Below are 16,314 nucleotides of genomic sequence, written 5' to 3'. Positions count from 1 at the left end.
CGGCAAGGCGACATTTCGAAAGGAAGTTTTGAATGCGTGCCAAGATCGAATGGGGCATTTATCTCGAGTTAACTTTTTCGTTATATTAGATTCGAGCGTGTTTTTCTCTTTTAAGATAGCAATATAACACCTTGATTATTCGGGTCAGTGACCAGATACGAACCAATAAATCCAAATCTATTTCTCTAGAGTTTAATATAATCATTTGAAAATAATCGACGATTTTTAGTTTTTTAATTGAATCTCCAAGGAATTATAAATTTCTATGCTGCTAAACAATTTTGGCTTACAAATTTTTATGAATGTTTACTCTTTTCGTTTAAGTTTTCGTTTTAAAGACGTTAGAAAATGTTTTTGTATATTAGGATTTTAATTTCATGTTAAAAGTTTTAAAAAAATCATTTGAATTGATTCACTCCAGAAAAGAGGGAAATGCTTTTTTAAACTACGATACACGTTATAAAGGAAAGTCATATTTGTTCCTTTTTTATCTTTTCTTTTTATCCAAATCAAGATCTTATCAACGTTGCTAGAAAAGTAATAAAATTTAACGAGTTTTATCGCGACTTATAGAACGTCATTAGCTTTTATCACAATTCGACGATGCATCTAATATGTTGAATTCAAAAATAATAGTCATATTGTTGACCATTAATGGATTACTAGGTCGTTCACTTTTATTCTAATTTTTCTTAGTACCTAAACGATTTAAAACAAAAAAAAATCAAATAAACAAATAAAAATAAAATATGAACGTTTCTGATCCATAAAAAAATTACGATAAAAAATGAATGTTATAAATCTCGTTGGAGGAAATATTTAAATGCGATACAGAATAATGAGCATACGTAATTAAGTTAGTCGAAAAAGTTCAAAAGCGATAAACAGATGAGTGAGCGAACAAATCCTATCATCAAGTAGCCCTCTATCATCTACCACGGAAATGGTCTTATCGTAAAAACGACATCCTGACATTTCTGTCAAAGCAGATGCGTAAGCATCTAATGACAGATAGACAACACAACCTAGAGGAACGAGGGAGAGAATATAACAGCATCCGATTAACTTTGATTAACGTACTTTATACTTATGTGTATAGATGTGCGCGCGCAGTATGTACTGCACCAGGGTGATAGGAGATAAGACGAGTACGTGAGCGAACATCATATTTATCATTGTATTCCTTTTTTCCGTGTAGTTACTCAGTCCGTGTTTTAATAAATTAGATATGACAGCTATTATGGTACTTACAATTAGAGATTTAAAAATAATGTTGCTTGTATTATTCCTACATAAGGAATAATAAAAAACAATAAGGAATAATAAAAAAAAACATCGGTCGGCTCAATTGAGAAGTATTTGTGAAAAAAATTTTATCATATTCACCATTGGTACGAACGATTCCAATTATTTATTACTTTGCTTGCCATGCTACTGGAAAATTTTTCTTAACGAGAGCTGCAATTACGATAACGATAACGAAGTTTACATTTTCTCTTTATGAAGGAAAAGAGTTTTTAACAAATAAAAAAAATTTTTAAAATAGGAAAAAAAATAGATTGATTGTTAAATACCGCGACCTTTGACGTAATTGAACAGATATTCATTAGATCGGTAAAACAGATTTCTATTACCATGTGAAAAAAAGAAGTTTGTTACAAACTTTTATCCATGTGACAGAACAATATATTAAGTAGAACAAAAAGACTTTTAATATATTAGTTATGTTATGAAAATGAATTCGATATAATATTTATCAAACTATAAGATTTCTTCTATATCGACCGAGTTACAAAATTCTTTTACCATCATGAAAATTTGACTGATGATAACCCAAAAACTCTCAACTCTATATTACCGACTGATGTTAATGAAAACAAAAAATTTATTAAAAAACTGTACTAAATTTGTTTTGTTTTGATTTTAAATCAAACTTTTTGTGTATCCACCATATACGACTGGTGAAACGAGACATACAAAATTAATAATGAAGAAAAAATAGAGTAATATATGGTGAATATTCTTATTCTATTCTATCGAAAAAAGATATGATACGATTTCGAAATAGAAATATTTAAATATGAAAGATTATATAAAATTGTAATCGTGGAGGATGCGTTTAAATAGCCCCTAGGTTAGAAAGGAGTTTTCATGACGAAGCACTTTCGTCGACTGGAGATTTCTTCTCAATTGTTGTTGACTCCTCCCCCGTTCTTTAACGGTTCGTTTCGTAGTAAGTGCAGGGAACATGCAAAATAAGCATTGTTGTGTATTCGGAAGATCGAATACCTATAGAAATTTCGCAGGACTATTTTTCTACGTACTTGAAAGAAAAGTAGGCATAGATGTGTGTATGTGTATATCTGTGTTTATATATAAATTTAAGAATAATAGAATTAGCGGATTTATAAATTAATAGAAGCATGGATTATTATACATGAAGAGAAAAGAAAACTACGACAACTGAAAGGATGCCAACGTGGAGGCTTTTTTCTCACCAATCTCTTCATTCTTATCACAAAAATCTTTCCATCTCGAAGTAAACAAAAATGGCGCATATTTTTAACTGAATTTTTATCTTTGTAATGCAAATAAAGTTGTTTAAATTAAATTTGAAATCTGTTTATCGTTCTGTTTTACCTTATAAGGAAAGAACTCGGGAACGAATTTCTAAATTATGTAAAAATTTGCTAATATTCTATTAAAAAAAGCAAACATGTTATACAACATTAATATATAAATTTCATATACATATATATACTCTAATAAAAAAAAGTAAACATAAATTAAAGATAATTGTTTATTTATTATAATTCTAAAACGAAAATATTTTCTAGTTTAATAACCACGATATAATTATTATGATATCCAAGATCTCGATTACGTGACTGTCACATAATCCTCCGTAGACAGAAGAGTACATCTTAGTTACATAAACGGAATTAAGCGCATATAACCTGAACATCTCGGAGTAGTATGCACGTGCCCGTTGCTTTCTACCCGGTCTTATATATTCTTTCCTGCTTCGTGACTGTCTTAAATTAAAAAAAAGTAGGAATAACCTTCCCCACGACGAACTATACAGATAAAATATCTGAATATAAAGAAGTCGAATAAAGAAATCGAGAGACCGTTCCAAAACGAGAGATCCAAGTATCTTCTTTCCATAAATGGACGTATAAGTGAGTAGATAGAGGGGAAAATAAATAAATATATAAATTAAAAAAATACCCAACCAGTCCTTATCCACTTCTGGTTTGCGAGTGAGTTCTAGTTGAGAAAAAAGATCAAAGAAAGAACACCGACGCTTAGCGAGTAGTTGCAACAACTGCACGGAAATTATTTCTAATTGGTTCAAAGAAACTTTAAAATTTTACGCTCGATTAAACATTAAATTAACATAGAATAAGAAAAGTTTACAAACTAATAATAAATATTCGATTTATTTACACAGAAATAGTTGAACATGTTCCTATGTACGCCTAGCATTGTTAATAAAATTTGCCTAATATCCTCACTAGACAAATTGTAAAAAATATTTGAGTTTAAAAAAAACTTTGACTATAACACAATAAAAAAATAGCAGTTAAATACTCTGAGAACACCGTTTTAAAAAAACACATGACAAAAATCGTACAAAGTACTTTTAAGACAAATAAAATTGCACAAGCACCTTAAGATAAATTGCAGAAATTCAAGAAACGCTCTCATAGTGTAATACGACATGTAACGCGACGATTGTTGAAATGAAAAATGTTTTGTATTACGAGCATTTTAAATGTCAAATCTTATCATAGATAAATTCTACATTAAGGATCAAAGTTAACTATCCAAAAACTTTGAATCCACTCTATATAAATGAAATTATCTCATACTTGAACCTTTAAAACAGAGACCTTAGAACCTATAGAAAGTAAAGCAGGATGGAAGATAAGATATTGGATATCTTAGCTAAAGCTTGGCTCAATGGCGTCAAACTTCCGACATCGTTAGACATCACATCGTCTTTCTTGTTTGAGCAGGTGAAACGAGACACATTTGGTAACATCGTTATACATCTTTGTTCCTAATGAAATACTTTTGGAAAATGTATCAAGAATACCTCTAAATTTTCTACGAAAATACAACAGAAGCTAGCAAAAATAAAATTAAAAAGAAGCACTATCTAACTCTTGTTATTTTTCGATTAGACGATCGAACGAAAACCTAATCAACAAATAGCAACGTCGCCATATGTGTCTCTAACTTATTATTAAGCAAACCCGATCCAAAATAAAATTCTAAATAAAACTGATTCGAATAATACAAAAGGAAATTGAACGGATTGAAAACTTTTCGAGGGATCCATTCCAGGAGGGAAAAAAGGGAAAAGAATTTCACTCGGGCGGTTGAGAGAGCGAAAGAGAGATGAAAGAAAGACGCATCAAAATTCTCAAGAGTCGCGTAGGTAGGTGCAGCTGTTCAAGGGCGTGGAAAGTGACGGTGCAGCGCGGCGTGGGTAAAGCCTACCAAAGGTGCCTACCAAAGGTGCCTACCAAAGGTGCCTCCTTTCAGGTGCCTCATTCTCAGACCAGTATACATATTTAACATTTTTCTGACCGGTAACATAGTTCTACGCCATTTCGAAAATGACTTTCCACTAACTGTTTCAATTTCTTCAATTAGAACTTGCAACAATTAACAGTTTGAAGGAATTTTAAACAATAAATGATTATAAACCAGACATGATCAAATAATATTTCTTATACTCGCACCTACTAATTTAAATAGAAAAATTTTTTAAATTTTAAGGTTTATCTGCTATAAATTTACTACAAACCATTTCTGAACTTTTTAAATTGGTACTTGCAATTATTAATTTTATTTTATGGGAAAATTTTAAATAATAAATAATTATAAATGTGACATAATAAAGCAAATTTTTTTTTCTCGTATCCTTCACCTATTTAATAAGTAGAACCTTGTAGCGCTCCGATAAAAATCTTGCCTCGGAATAACTGATCGTGAAAGTGTTAAGGTTCCATGCATAAAGAACGAATTTGAAAATAAAAAAGAATTTACGATGATATCAATCGGCTTATCGGCTTTTAAAAACAGATCGAGTTCGACGGCACGTAAAAAGAAGCAATCACTACCAACGTCATTGTTCTATCTTCTACGAATATGAGTCACTTCGTTAGACAAATCTTTCATGAATGAGATCATTCTTTTTATAACTTGTTTTCTTAATTCTCTCGTGAAATTAGAACGACCTTTCTCTTCCTTTCAATTAATGACTTACACATACACATGTACATATCACTAATATTTAGAAATTGTGAGATTTGTTGAGTACAAATTTGAACAAATGATATAGATCGCTTGTCTTACTTTCAATTGGACCAAGTTACGCATAAACAAATTGAGTGCCAGTTTCTACAAAATTCAGTTATCGGTGTCATACGTTGAAAAGCATATGTACTACCTTGCAAACGATTCATTATACCAATATTAATTCATATAAGTTTACGATTCATTAAAAGATTTGTTATGATTAATCGTTTGCTTGGTACCGCCATGATAAGTAAAATGCAAAATGGTTCACAGTAAAAAATTAATTAACGTATTTGTGTGCGTGTGCGTTTGTGTGTGTTATTAAAATTTAGTTTGTAAGATTCGTAGAATATAAAATGTATGAAGTTATATGGATCAGTATGGCCTTCATTGACAAAACCAGGCCCAATGCAAATTTAGTAGAATCATGATTGGTACAAGTATTACTATGTTGCAAAGAACGAGGTCATGAATAAACGAAGGAGAGAGGAAAGGAGAACACTTACGATGAAAGAGAGAAAGAGAGATGGAAATAAAAAGAGTGGGAGAAAAATGGGACAACACGAATATCGGACTCACTTGTATCTCCAACAGCAACTCTGACTTCTTTCGTCTTATGTCTATTAGAATCTTCTGTTGCTCCGGCGTTAGATCTGCAACTATACATATACATCTAAATTAATAATCAAACTAAATAGGTCAAAAGTTCCTAGATTAATTTTTCTTTAATTAATTACTCTAATATATCTAAATAATAAATCTAAATAAATGTAACACACAACATTTCTATCATATTGGATTATAAAAATTAATACAACAAATTATCTCTAAAAAAAGAAAGAGAAATTTATTTATTTATTTACATATCGTTTAAAGTTAATTTTCGATGTTTCATTTGTCGTGTCAATGTTTAAATATATTCCTAACTTGAGATAACAATCTCAAATATCCCAATGGATTGGATTACTTAATTACATTGAGTGAAGGTAATTAAGACTCGACGGATATCGTATTTTCTTGAATCGACATGTTATGCAGTTAGTGCTTATATAAACGTAAACAAGTAAGAAAGTAGCAAGTTAAGCATAAAATATATATTCATTTAGTTTTTAGATCGATTATTTGTACTATTTTTATAGGGGATTTCCAATTTGATGTGCTTACAAGGTGTTCCATATTTAATCATGCATAATCTATACGATGTCTAACCCCTATAAAGTAACCTATAAAATATATAACCTATATATATAGGTTACATAGGTATATAAGCTGCACAATGTATTGATTTATAAGTAATCTAAACATATTTAATATTTTATAACGGTCTAAGCAAATAATAAATTGCATAAAATAATATTTATTTTAATAATTTAGATATTTTATAAATATTCTAAATTATGATCTAATAAAATAACGAAGTTGTAATACAATAAATTGTAATATAATAAAATTAAATAAAATATCTTTTTAACATAATATAATCAAAATTATACAATATAATAAATTTTTAGTATAATATGTATACGATATTATTTATTTAAATGCAAAACATTGAAAACAGTAGCATAATTTATTTGACACAACCCATTATTACCTATACAAAATAAAATTCATTTACATAACTAACAATAAGACTACAAATTGAATGCCATTATTGAGAAAACTAGTCTCAAACAAGATTCCAATATAAATACAGAGTAAAATAAAATCATTCCGTTTATAAGAGATAAATAAGAGAAGGTGGTATCTTCGAGTGATGATATCTAGCATACACGGGAACGGTAGAACTCATTAGAAACAATTTAGTGAAAGATCTAAAAATAGATTCACTTCGAATTAAGGCTGGGGTCACGTCGGTAGTTTCACTAAATAAACGCAAATGGGATTAGACGTTGAAGGGGAACAAGTGGACAACGGCGGATAGGTCTCTTGCATTTGTGTCGGGCACCTTGAACCTCCCCCGCGCCCACCTCACTTTCCTCCATCCCCTGTTTGTTTCCTTTCTCGGTCGGTACCACGATGCGCCATCATTATTCTCCTCTATCTTTCCTACTTGTGCCATTTGTCTTAACAAATGCATCGAGAAATGAGACCGTGTTTCATGCTTTTCATAGATGCCCTGCTTTATGAGTCGACCGCTATTTTGGTTCTTTTTCTATCACTTTACTCCATTTACTTCCAATCGAACTATCATAAAGTGGATCAAAGGGTCTTAGATGATTTCAAAAATTAATTTTCCTTCGAGATTTTTTAATTAAACTTGTAATTAGGCTTGCAGTTTTTTTTTAATATTCTTAAACAAATTCCTAATATAAATTGTATAATATAAAAAAAATTAACCTAAAACGCGTCTAAAGAATGTGTAATTAATTTTTTGAATCGCCTAGGAACTTTTGACTCTATAAACAAAGGTAATTAAATATTTCAGAAAATGTTGATATTTTTGAACAAAATTCACCAATACAAAATACACTATTGTTATTATATGACAGTCATATAATTACGTTACAAACTATACTTTATTTTCTATGTATATGCATGTATGCGTCATATGTGTGTATATTTGTGCACTCGGCCGAGAAGCACTCGAGAAAGAATGAAGTCTTGTGTATGTAAAGGTAAGTAGGTTCACCCCACAGGAAACGTTCATTCTAACAAAACACCTGCTTCTTTTACGGTGGTGATGGTACCGTATGAATCCCCTCGTCTCGAAGCCACCAGATTATGTAATTCGAACGGGTACACTCACCTCTCTTTTCTTCCCCTCTCTTCTCCTCATTCGACACAAGAAGGAACGGAAAGTTGAGGTCAGGTTAGCTAGATTACAAGCCGTCACTACTGCGGAACAATTAGAAACTGTTGCTTCGCGTTACTCCTTACCGTTTTAATGAGGTCGATGCTCGATACAAACCGATCTCCCTTAATCTTACAAAATCATTTAATCAAATTCCAATCCAGCAATTACAAAATGTTAGTATGTACTTCTGCGAGCTAACTTCTAATTGATTAATCCCACTCAACAAAAAGTCGAGAAAATTGATCGAATTCTATATGTCGGTGATTATAACAGTGGATTAAGTAAAAAAATAAAAAGTAAAATTGATTTTATGATTTATTTTATAATATAAATAACTGTATACTATCAAATAAATTATAAAATCAATTTTATTGGTCTTTCTCATTATATAATATATTGTTATTTATTATAATCTATTAAGTATATATTATAATAACTTTGTACAGTAGACTAATTGTAAGTTAAAAAATGGAAAATTATTTTTCTTCCATTTTTTTAATTAGTCCTTTAACATTATTTTTTTATTTACTACTGTTAAGCTTAATTATTTAAAATATAAAACATTAAGTATTGATTAAGTAAATTGTTGCTAAAATGTAAAAAAATTTCTCAATTGAAATGAATTATTTTCGCTTGTGAACGGTTCGTAAATTAGGTAGAGGAAGTAATTTTTATCAGGAATACTGTAACCACAGAAAGTAAGATGGTGTAGTAGTTCCTTATTGTTTATCACGCGAAAAATTGCAAAAGCGAAGAATGATTCATGAAGCATAACAAGAGAATGTGATTTCTGTAGGATTTATGAGCCGTGTTATTAAGATTTTTTCTCAAACGATAAAATAAGAAAAGAAATTATTTTATCTTTGTGATCATTTTGTTTTCTCAAGAAAATAAAAATGTCCGACAAAATGGCGATGATATTTCGACGAACTTGAATAAAGAAAATGAATGAAAGAAATGAAAGAGCTAATTTAATACTCTTTGAGAAAAAGAAAAAGTATATTTTATCATCGAAGTTATTTAATTATCGTATTATTCATTCTAAAAGCGTATCAACGTTCGAACTCAAAGTTCATTAATTTGATCTAGATAACTTGAATTTATTTAATATTAGATCGAATTATTCTCATTCTACTTTAATTTTGATCGAATCGACTGATCAAGTTCCAGTAGTCACTTTCTTTCACTTAAATTTGCATAACTAATATATTTTCGTCGATCTAATAATATTTTTTATTCAAGAAAATTTCCTTTGAAACTCCTTTTCCATGAAACTTTGAAAAGGAACTCGGTGTCACAACTTTTCTCTTTCCTTCTTTCTATCGTTTTTCTTTTCCTTTTTTATTCGAACTAAAATTAGCATATCTTTATGCTTCGTCAATAGATCAAGTTTTTCAAAGAGAAGAAAAAATAAGAAAATTTATTTTCCACGAGAATTCCTAAATGAATTCGGTCAATTTAAAAACTTTTTTGTCTTTTTTTTTTAACTTTTACTTTCGAAACGTGTCTAAGTTTTTATCTATCGGTGGAAAAAATAATTCGATGCAGACGAAAAACGGAACGCTGATTTTCAACGGAAATATAAAAATTAACTCGAATCAATGCTTACTATTTTTTAATTTTTAATTTCTAAACATGTCTAATCATTTTATTTTTAAATTATAATAATAAAATATTTCAACACATATAAAAAATAAAACATTAATTATGGTAACAGGAATTCAAAAAAGATCTCGAATCAACATTACCATTTCATTTATTTTTGATTTAGTTTTAATTTAAAATTTCTAAGCCCATTCAACTTTTTATTCGTGAATTAATAAAATATTTCAATGGAAATTAAAACCTGAACGTTAATTTTCTGCAGGAATTCGAAGTTTTCGAATTCAAAGCGGTAGTATCTAAACTTTTTTTAAATTTTGTTTTTTTTCCTTTAAATTTTAAATTTCGAAGCACAATGATGGAGTGGAAGGAAAAGACGGATCGATCTTGTCGGCTAATCGTATGCCGCGCACGTGCAAAATTCAAAGCGTGCGTCCATTCAGCGTATTATTATCATACGCGTCGATTACTATTGTATAGTAAGAAGAGAGACGTGTGTATACACGTATACACGTATACACGTTATGCAGGTTGTACACGTTATACGTAGTATACGTAGTACGTGCTTTCTCAATAGCTTTTAACCGTCAAAGCCACGATAAGAATCAAGTCCGCTTCGCATAGCGAACGACTGATTAAGACGATGAGTTGTATTTGACTTTTAAGAGACTTACAATTAGTTATCGAGAAAAAGAAGATAAATAAAAAGGAGAAATGAATGTGTACGATAGGTCGATGTTATCGAAATGAAGAAGAAAAAACAATACAAATAAAAATACAAAACACCGTTCTTTCAAAATGAAGCCAAGATAAATACACATTTAATCCTTTATTTCATTTATTTCATTAAAATTCCATATTATTCTTATTTAAATTAAAACTCTAGCTCACACATGTATGTATATGCTTGTAGGTATGTGTTCTAATAAAAATAGTGCATCTCTGATTTGTTAATGAACAATTAAAAATTGTAACTTGCCAAAATTAAATTGGTTCAACTTACACGCTGTTCTATTGTATTGATTATTCGAACGAATGAAAATTAAATAAATTTAATATAATTGTTATATAAAATATAACATCATAACGATCATAATTATTATGTAAAAATTAATAACAATAATAATGATCATAAAACAATAACGAAAACAAGAATTTTATTTCCACGAAATACAAATGGTGGACTCTTAACCGATTGAACCTCAGACATAACAAACAATAACAAAAATTAAAATAAAACTGATAATATAAAATAAAAGCAGTTAGGTTTTACTCTATATAAAACAAGTATAAATATATACTAGAATGTTCAATAGAGTGGTCAGCGAGTACGTTCATGAATATTTCTTTCACTAGCAGCAGACATTAAACTTCCTGAAACATCTGATTAACCTACTCTCCTCCTCGAATACAATATAACACACAAGACGTAACGAATAAACCGTAATGGTATTTAAATAAAGGCTATTGCATTATTTCCTTCCTATTTCAAACTTCTAATCAGTTAGATCCTTACAATCGCCATTAACATTTATAGACTACGAAGAAGGACGGATTGGTAAAAGTAAATAAAGAAGTAAACAGAAAACAAGCCAATAAGGATTAGTTTCGATCAGAGACGCGTTCCTAGAAGCGTTTTTGCTCGACTGTCACGACTACTACTACATTGAGTTTTGTACGCACACATACACACATATATATACACACAATCACATACACATAGTACACGCACATATAATATACATAGACATTCCGTATGTGGCTGCACAGCGCGTCTTTCGAGAGAGAAAGAGAGAGAAAGAAATAAATAAAGAAAGAGAAAGAGACAAACAAACTCTAAAGAGTAACGACGAGCTCCGAATCACCGAGAGGACATCGACGTCAACGACGACATAGTCGTCACGTTTGTCTTTCAATACGTAACTAAAAAAGACAACACGGAAACAACAAAGCCATCGGGAGACGAGATTCACCGTTAGTTGCCTACTAGACCGATTTTAAAATCTTAACACCTAAATTATACCAGCTATTACATATTCATTTCCTATGCGAAATCTGCATCATCGATTCAGATGCTCGTTCTCTCTCTCGCTCTCTCGCTCTCTCGCTCTCTCTCCCTCTTTCTCTCTCTCTCTGTCTTTCTCCCTTTCTTACTTTATTTCTTTCTAACTGTCATATCAAAATAATCGAAAGATATCGACCATTCTTTCGGAATAAAAGTCTACTTGGATTTAACACTTGTCCTTTTTTTGTAAAGTCTTGATGTTACTTGTTTTTTTTCATTTTGTTATATATATAAATAAGAAGGCTTGATATAAAAATTAAAAAAAGAAAAGATAAAGAGAGAGAGAGAGAGAGAAAAATAGTGAGAAAAATATTTCCTATTCTTCCTGAGAAATCGGAAAGACACGTATATCCTCCGTGCATCGAGCCGAAGACGACAGGGAAGCAGCGAGACGGAGAGAACAAGATTAAAAGAGCAAAAGAGCAAAAGAGCAAAAGAGCAAAAAAACAAAAAAGCAAAAATGCAAAAGAGCAAAAGAGCAAAAGAGAGAGAGAGATAGAAAGAACGACAGACGATGACTTCCCTTTAGGTTTTGTTTACGAGTTAAAAGGAGAGGAAAAGTAAGCGCATGGCGCTTGCGCTTTTCTATGGGATAAGCCTTTTTCCAGATCTTGGCAGGTTCCGAGATTCGTTTATATATCGAATCGAATCGAATAGTATCGTATCATATCATATCGTATCGTATTATATCGTATTGTATAGTATCGTATCGTGTCGTGTCGTAGTGGTCCATAATTGTTTATTCTTCATCATAATAATCAACAATTATCTTACCCGCCGTGCCAAACTGGTCACCTTGATGAGTACTGCAATGAACTCCCGCACCGGCCAGACCATCCAGATCCTGCCACATTTCCGTAGGCTCGCACTCTCTCCGGGCACACGCGCGCACAGAATCTCACCCACCCTCACTCGAACGGCGCCATTTTCACTCTGCGCGCTACCCGACCGCGTTATCGTTCCGAGCCGAGTCGACTCTACCGCCTCTACCGGTGTTTTAAAAGAACTCGTAATTACTCGAACATATCGTTCACGTTGATAATGTAGATTTCGTCGATATCGATCGTTAATGAAAACTTTGTTAACACATTGAACGTCTAGCTTGAATCGGTGGAGTTTCTCCCGCGGCTCAAATTTGTGATATCGTATTTAAGCAACGCATTACGTAAGAAGAAGAATACAATACGCCTCATAAAGGCCTCGAAGTGAGAAATGCGATAAGAGTTCCGAAGAAAGATAACTTTCGAGAGCGAGGAAATTGTGACTGCGGCGCCAGCGGAAACATAGCCGTCATCCATGCCTGGGTGACGGGGCGTTCAACGTGTTCATTGGAGTCAAGAATTGATGTATTGTTGTTTCTTTTCTATTACAGATTGTACAATATTTATGAATAATATTTAAGTATACCGAATTATCGACTTTATCATGTAAGATTAAATATTTTAAGAAATAGATTCGTAGTAGAAAAATATGTATTTCAGAGTGTTAGAATTATTTTCTAAAGTTTGGAAAAGTTTATGACGCCTTTGAAATATTTCATTTGAATTTTAATAAAATTTATTTGTGTAATAAGATGAAAACGATATTTTTCGAAAGAGATTATTATGGATCAATGTTATAACGTCACATGTTATCGATATTATTGATATTATTAACAGATTGCGTAATTAAAATGCTTTATTAAAATTGTCTTTGACTGTTTCGTGCACACATTTTATAATAAACTCGACCTTTGTTTAATTAATTTGACCATACTAATAAAAATGCTATTAAACGAGAAATTTACGTTGTAATATTAATTAAAACATATAAATACGATAACATTATCGAAAAAAGTTACATATCAAATCTTAACTAATTTCCAGAGCTCTTGTTGATTTTATCTTCCATTTTTCATAATCGTTGAAGCTCAGTTGAGCTTGAGCCAGTCAGCTGAAATGAGCACGAGATTCTCGGGGATCGAATTGGGACCTCCCATCGAGGTTTTCGCACTAACAAAAGCTTTTAACGATGATACTTACGAGAAAAAAGTTAATTTGGCTGTAGGAGGTACGTAAAAAATCTAATCATCATGCATATACGATTAAATATTTTATAATATCATAAGTATGATCATTTCGTCATAATTGTAAAAATAAAATTAAACAAAAATACAAAATATCTACACTTTTATCTATATTATCTTTAATTGCAATATGTCTATATGGATTAAACTTTTTAAAAAATATATAATCAAAGTTATCCTCGTGTGATAATTAATATCTTTTTTATCTTTACGACTATGCTCTTGAATGACCTTTGCAATACATCAATTATATAAGCTATGCGCTTCTATACTTGATAAATATTTTAATGATTAATATGTAATGTAAGTACATGAACATTTATATTATATTAAAGATAGGAACCAATCGATTCTATTAATTTTATTTTTAGCTTACCGTACATCTGAAGGTAAACCATGGGTATTACCAGTTGTAAAAAAAGTGGAAAAACAGCTAGCAGCTGACGAATTACAAAATCATGAATATCTTCCAATATTGGGCTTGGATTCCTTCTGCCAAGCTGCTACAAAAATGTTGTTAGGTCCTAATTCTTCTGTCATTGCTCAAGGACGTGCTTTTGGTATTCAAACTCTTTCTGGTACCGGAGCATTAAGAGTTGCTGCTGAATGTTTAAGCCGTATCCTACATTATGACACATTTTACTATAGCAAACCTACCTGGGGTAAGAGTCATAGTTCAATTTAATTTAATAGAAGTAATAATGACAATTATTTTACCAAGCGATATTACTTTATAGAAAATCATAAACTTGTTTTCTTGAATGGTGGATTTAAGAACGCTTGCGAATATACATATTGGGATTCTAAAAATCGCAGAATCAACTTAGATGGAATGCTTAAAGATTTAAAAAATGCTCCAGAAAATACAGTCATTATTTTGCATGCTTGTGCGCACAATCCTACTGGTTGTGATCCTACACCGGAACAATGGAAACAAATAGCTGATGTTATAGAAGAAAATCGATTATTCACAATATTCGACAGTGCATATCAAGTACTTATTTATATATTATTCAATTGAATATCACAAATGTTTATTACACAACATTATCAATCGTGTTATAAATAAATTTTATTTTTAGGGATTTGCAAGCGGTGATTTAGATAAAGATGCATTCGCCGTACGCATGTTTGCTGAACGCGGGATGGAATTTATTTGCACTCAAAGTTTTGCCAAAAATTTTGGTATTTACAATGAGAGAGCCGGTAATATGGTTGTGGTAATGTCAGATGCGAAAGAAGTCGTTCAATTTAAATCTCAAGTGACATTAATTATACGAGGAATGTATAGTAATCCGCCCAATCATGGAGCACGCATAGTATCAACTGTGCTTAATAATCCTGATCTTTGCAAAGAATGGTATGTTTTAACTATTTGAATCCCATTGGTTTTTAAAAAAATTGTGTCGAAAAATACCAAACAATATATCAATTATACATTACATTTCAATAACATGGCATTTTTCGACATGAAATCTAAACAGTGCAATCACGCTGCTTGGGACTTAAATGGTTAAAGAATATATTGTTATAATAATAAAAGTTCATTTTTTAATATTGCACATTAATAATAGGAAAGGACATATCCAAACTATGTCGGGAAGGATAAGAGAAATGCGAGAAGGATTATATCAAAGATTACTCAAGTTAGGAACACCAGGCACGTGGGAACACATAACAACCCAAATAGGAATGTTTTCGTACACAGGCCTCAGTGGTATGCTTGAAATATCTCTACGTATATATATAATATATAAATAATTAATTTAAAAAAAGAAATATTTTAAAAATATATATCATTACATTTATAGAAAGACAAGTGAAGCATTTATTGGATCACTTTCATATCTATCTACTACGCAGCGGACGCATAAATATTTGTGGACTGACCGAGCATAATTTGGATTATGTAGCAAAAGCTATTCACGAAGCAGTAACATTATTTCCTCAAGGAGAAAATGATTGCAGCTGTTGATGAAACATTTTTTCAGACTTAACATCATAATATAGTAAATACAAAAATCATCTATTAGTCACTGACAGTGGCAACTATGTTGAAATATTATAATATGTTATACTTTATGAAGTTATAGTAGTTATACTTTATGAAGTAGTCATTTCAGTGATAAGTTTGCATTATTTATTGCTACTGTTCAGTTTACAAATTTTAAAAATAAGATCTTATGTTCTCATCACACTTCAAAAGCTTAAGATTTACATGCATCGTTATTTTATGTTGAAAAGTACAAAAATTATTGTCAATGACAAAGTATACACCCATCGATGCAAATAGATTTGATATGCTCATAAATAAAATAGTATTTGTAAAATTAATAATATAATTAGCAGATAAAAAAAGGAACAAATTGCTCTGCGTGGCAAAAAAGGCTGATGTATGAACATAAGGTCTATATTTAATGAAATGTAATAATAATAGTGAACATTATGGTGGTGGTCCAACTAAAGAACAGT

General features: G+C 30.8%; 2 protein-coding genes across 3 annotated transcripts in view; one reads left to right on the top strand and one right to left on the bottom strand.

Moving 5' to 3' along the window:
* Positions 1-12,732, bottom strand: part of LOC122516791 (cytohesin-1) — a 57,525-nt gene extending 44,793 nt beyond the window's left edge. The window contains exons 1-2 of one of the 2 annotated variants that reach the window (XM_043634917.1): positions 12,552-12,732; positions 5,893-5,972 (exon numbers count right to left, since the gene is read on the bottom strand). In XM_043634917.1, coding sequence (XP_043490852.1) covers positions 5,893-5,972; positions 12,552-12,630 — 159 coding nt within the window. In that variant the 5' untranslated portion in view covers positions 12,631-12,732. The remainder of the gene's footprint in view (positions 1-5,892; positions 5,973-12,551) is intronic. The other variant, XM_043634918.1, reaches the window with a different exon arrangement.
* A 106-nt stretch (positions 12,733-12,838) lies between these two features.
* Positions 12,839-15,864, top strand: LOC122516792 (aspartate aminotransferase, cytoplasmic). Its single transcript, XM_043634919.1, has 7 exons — positions 12,839-13,204; positions 13,643-13,826; positions 14,214-14,504; positions 14,580-14,836; positions 14,925-15,202; positions 15,417-15,559; positions 15,654-15,864. Exons 2-7 carry the CDS (start codon positions 13,715-13,717, stop codon positions 15,815-15,817), a joined length of 1,245 nt encoding a protein of 414 aa, XP_043490854.1. The 5' UTR covers positions 12,839-13,204; positions 13,643-13,714; the 3' UTR covers positions 15,818-15,864.
* Positions 15,865-16,314: the final 450 nt, after the last annotated feature.

This window comes from Polistes fuscatus, unplaced genomic scaffold (genome assembly GCF_010416935.1).
Source record: "Polistes fuscatus isolate 324 unplaced genomic scaffold, CU_Pfus_HIC Scaffold2, whole genome shotgun sequence".
NCBI lineage: Eukaryota > Metazoa > Arthropoda > Insecta > Hymenoptera > Vespidae > Polistes > Polistes fuscatus.
Note: the sequence above shows the minus strand (reverse complement) of the source record. Positions and strands in the feature narration are given on the sequence as shown.

What these genes read in the sequence shown, in the direction of transcription:
- LOC122516792 (XM_043634919.1), top strand. Translation starts at nt 13,715, where the DNA reads ATGAGCACGAGATTCTCGGGGATCGAATTGGGACCTCCCATCGAGGTT. An exon ending in AGTTAATTTGGCTGTAGGAG is followed by an intron (nt 13,827 to 14,213) that starts GTACGTAAAAAA and finishes TTTTATTTTTAG; the next exon opens with CTTACCGTACATCTGAAGGT. An exon ending in TTCGTACACAGGCCTCAGTG is followed by an intron (nt 15,560 to 15,653) that starts GTATGCTTGAAA and finishes TTACATTTATAG; the next exon opens with AAAGACAAGTGAAGCATTTA.